This window comes from Morone saxatilis, unplaced genomic scaffold (genome assembly GCF_004916995.1).
Source record: "Morone saxatilis isolate NCDOM2014 unplaced genomic scaffold, NCSU_SB_2.0 Contig19, whole genome shotgun sequence".
In the NCBI taxonomy this organism is placed as follows: domain Eukaryota; kingdom Metazoa; phylum Chordata; class Actinopteri; family Moronidae; genus Morone; species Morone saxatilis.
Genome location: NW_023339751.1, coordinates 113,731 through 117,963, shown reverse-complemented (window position 1 = coordinate 117,963; position 4,233 = coordinate 113,731). Strand labels below are relative to the sequence as shown.

General features: G+C 40.3%; 1 protein-coding gene across 1 annotated transcript in view; it reads left to right on the top strand.

Moving 5' to 3' along the window:
- The window catches only part of si:dkeyp-121d4.3 (serine/arginine repetitive matrix protein 2), a 15,399-nt gene that overhangs the window by 1,340 nt on the left and 9,826 nt on the right, over nt 1-4,233 (top strand). The window contains exons 4-8 of the mRNA XM_035663249.1: nt 858-1,034; nt 1,122-1,412; nt 2,406-2,510; nt 2,638-2,775; nt 3,385-3,492. Coding sequence (XP_035519142.1) covers nt 858-1,034; nt 1,122-1,412; nt 2,406-2,510; nt 2,638-2,775; nt 3,385-3,492 — 819 coding nt within the window. The remainder of the gene's footprint in view (nt 1-857; nt 1,035-1,121; nt 1,413-2,405; nt 2,511-2,637; nt 2,776-3,384; nt 3,493-4,233) is intronic.

The following is a 4,233-nucleotide window of genomic DNA, read 5'->3' as shown; positions in this document are numbered from 1 at the left end:
GCTGCAGCAAGGACTCAGCCTCGTACATGGGCCGCTGAGCCACTGAGCTAACCGGGCGCTCACAGCAGCAGTTTAATGTTGTTTACTGACTGAAGGTTGAATATAGTTTCATATAGAGCGCCCCCTGTGGACGAGAGCCGCAGTGTTTCTACTGCCTCGTTTAATTGATTTCAAGGGGAATCCGATCCGGTGGCAGACATTAACAATAACCATATAGAAATATCCAATCGTTGTCTCTGTAGCTTACATAGTGCAGTGGTTCTCAACCTGGGGGTCGGGAACCCCACTACAGGTCACCGGAGCTTCACATGGGGTCACAAGGCTGATGTTTACAGGAAATAATCACAATTCATCCAAACTGCTCATTTTACACAAATTTCCCGCAGTTCTTGTGTTAAATATTTGGGTTTACTGTACAGTTTATCAATTGTTCTCTATTGTTAATATCCATATGTCACACAGTCGGGTCAGTTTTCTCAGTGGTCCTTACTGAAAGACTCGAACAGAGTTATGAGCCAAAGTTTGATTCAACTGAATGTTTGTGACAAACATCTGGACACACGACTGTTAGGGGTCAAATATAAATGTAACATTGATATTGATATTGTGATATTGAATTGCTTCTCAAAGACACTATATTGATTTATGTGACTGCCCCCCCAACTGCTCCACAGCAGTGAAAGTACACTGAGGGCTATTGATTGGAAACTACAGGGACGTTTTGCTCAGATTTTATGCGGTTTGTGGACAGTTTGATCTCCTAAATGTCCTCCAGTAGTTTCCATTAACTCCTCATTAACTAAAGAGAACATCATGAATCACATTAAACAGTTTCTGACCGCTCGCTGTCGCTGCAGTGGACGCCGCTCGGCTTCAAGATGAGAGACCCCGACACGCTGGACGACATCAGCAAGGAGCGATTCGAAGGCACCGTCCTCAAAGCCATTTCCAAAAACATAAAGAAGATCAAGAAGGAGCCGAAGGAGGAGCAACGAGGAGGAGGTGCTGAGGGAGGACAAACTCTCCTCAGACTGGTACAAAAATATTACGACAAAAGTCTTTAAAGTTCTGGAGTGTAGAAAGAAAGAAGATTATCCATAAATTAAATGTTTTTCTTGCAGGTGAAAATTAAAGTGGAGAAAATGGACGAGGACGAGGAGAAGGAAGGAAAACCTGAAGGAGCAGGAGGAGAGGAGGGAAAAAGATTAGAGATTAAAAAGGAGGATGAGGAGGAGGTGAAGAAGAAGAAGAATGAGTCGGCTGATGCTGTGGGCGAAGCCGCTGCAGGGGGCGGAGCCAAACAGGACCCAGAGATGGGTCGACTGGTGATGACCATCGACGGTCAACAGAAGCAGCTTCCCTTCGGCCCCAATGACCTGCTGACCACGGCCACCATGTTGGATGGAGACAAGGTGAGAGGATGCTGGAGGCGTTACAGACAGTTTAAAGCAACCAGCTGGGATTAACTGTATATTATTACTGTTAAATATATACAGTATGACACTCATCCTTTTATTTTATGTCCTCAGACCACCTTTCACAGACATCTGTCAGCTCTGGTTAACAGCTAACAGTGGCTACACGACGTTAGCTCCACAGGGAGCGAGTCCAAAAACATCAACCAACAGCATAAAGTAATTTTTAGGGTGAAGTAACTTTGATAAATACAGATTCATTGGACGTAGCCAAAAGTCCCCAACAGTATTTATAGTATTTTAAAAATGAGCTCAACCTGAATACAGAAGTAATATTAATCTAAAAGCATCAGATATAACACTGACAGGAACATTTTACTGCACAGGGACTTCTTTTTGTCTCCCAGGACAATAATTTTACATTTCTATTAATGTGTTGTATTATACAGTCTTTTATTACAGTTTTGTAGTATGATTATATGTATATAGGAGGAATCTTCATAAGCCATTTTTGGCTTCAAACCTCTCCTGCACATTTCTTTTAAATTCTGTTATTTTTATATATATTCATAGTGCATGTGCAAAGAACAAGTCATAAAATAATAAAGTATATTTTGCTGTAATACCTTTAGGTATGGCTGTCGCAGTAACCACAGTAATGAAATATTGTACATCTACACGTCAGAGTGGCAAATCTGAAGAGACTCACAGGAGAGGCACTGTCACACTCGGTGTCCCACAATTCATAGCTAGGCATACAATACTACTCAGGAGAAATGGGGCTGATATTAGTACTTTTACTTGATGGACCTGAATACTTCCTCCCCCTGTGGTTAGCTCACCCAGAGCCACTTACTGTGGGTAACCTGGGTGTGTGCTGTTAGATTGATTGTGTTTGACCTGCGGCTTCCAGCTCCATCACTGTGCTGAAACAACCAGTTTCTTTAGTTCTGGATGTTTCTCATCCTGAACTGTGTCTGATCTGTGAAGGTACGTTTCAACATCGCCACCCATCAGGAGACCAAAGAGGAGCGAGCGACCTACGTGGAAATTCTTCCCGACTCCTTTGAAGAGTCCACCGAACAACGTCGACACGTAAGACTTTAGAGCGCTTTCATCTCTTTGCGCTGTTAGTTTGAGTCAGAGCAGCTGCAGAGACTGAATCTGAATCTGAAACCAACCAAACCAGTCTAACTGTTTGTGTGACTGATTTTCTAACCAGGGAATCGTGATCGAGTTCATGGACGACTCGGGGCTCATCAAGTGCTCTCAGAACCCTCAACTCTACTTCCACATGTCCGAGGTGATAGAGAAGAAGAGACTGGAGCTTAACGAGAAGGTGGAGTTCAGCGTCGTCCCGGTGAGTCCCCCTTAATCATTTTTATCCTCTTCGGCTTTCAGTCAGAGTTCTGATGGCTGAGGGGCTTTTACAGGAGCTTTAGGATTAAAAAAAGAGTCCGATTACGTCAGGACAAGAAGCTGGACTGTTCAGATATTCATAACCAGAACTACCCAGGACCAGTCAGTCAGATCCACATCAACCACTAATCTCAGGACTTTGTTGGATTTTCATCACAACATTCACAGTTTTGCATCAAATTTTCTGTATTTTACCAGCTGGAATTTTAATGTCTAGTGTTTTCTAACTTGAAAAGTCTTGGAAACAAGTTAAGTGATTGTATCCAAGTTTGAGGCTTTTGGGAAAATATAATGTTTAACTGACGTTAGTTTTTGAAGTCTTAAAAATGTGGCAGTCGGTATGAATATTGTCTTTTTGACTAATGCCTGGTAGTTCAACAACTACATATGTTCACGTATGTAACTGTTGTTATTGTCCTTTAACAGGCCTGAAACTGTTGTAGACAGCAGTAGTTATGCCTTCAGACAGTCAGTAGAGTTTGTGTCCGTTTAGGTGTTTGTATTTATGTATTTTATCTAAAATAAAAACACGTATTATTTTTTCTCCAAGCATGAAACGGCGGAGGGGGGACATCAGGCCATCAGGATAAAACGTCACACCGAGAGTGTTTTTCTCCCTGCTCGGAAACTGGGCGGAGTCGGTGCAAACAAAGGAAAGGTAAAGACTTATATATTATATTTATACAGTTATGATTAGGAATGTAAGTGCAAGGTGGTTAAATCGAGGTACAAATATGTGAAGATTCATGTTTGTAAAGTGAGAAATAATTTGTGATATCAAGGCACAAAGAAAGGAAAGGAAATCTGCATGTTTTGCACAGTTTATACCGAAACTTCGAAATAACAGGATTCTATAAAAGACAATATTATACATATTTTAGAGAAGTAAAGGAATCTTTTTCAGTCATAACCAGTCAAACTATGAGTTGACTCGTTAAATCCGTAGATACGTTGTGGGAAGAAATGAAGAGTTTGCTGCTTTTGTTAATTTTTCAAATCCATCTGTATCCAACAAACATTTTTGTATTAAATATTTGTACTACATTAACAACTTCCATCATATTTCAGTAAAGGATAATATATATTACAGGATGATTTTTGGGTTCAATGCAAAGCTGTACATTGCTTCTATAGTGTTACCATAACCTACATTCATTTACCAGTTACAGTTGTTTCAAGATGTTTGCAGAGATCATTAGTTTTTATAGATAGATAGATAGATAGATAGATTATTTATCCTCAGGGAAATTCAAGCATCCAGTAGCAGCATACACTAGATACATACATACATACATACATACATTAGACATACGTTAAACATACATTCAAATTAAAATTAACATTCAAATTAAAATTAAAACAGTGCAAATAGAGGAGGAAATTGTCCATTGTCCAAGAG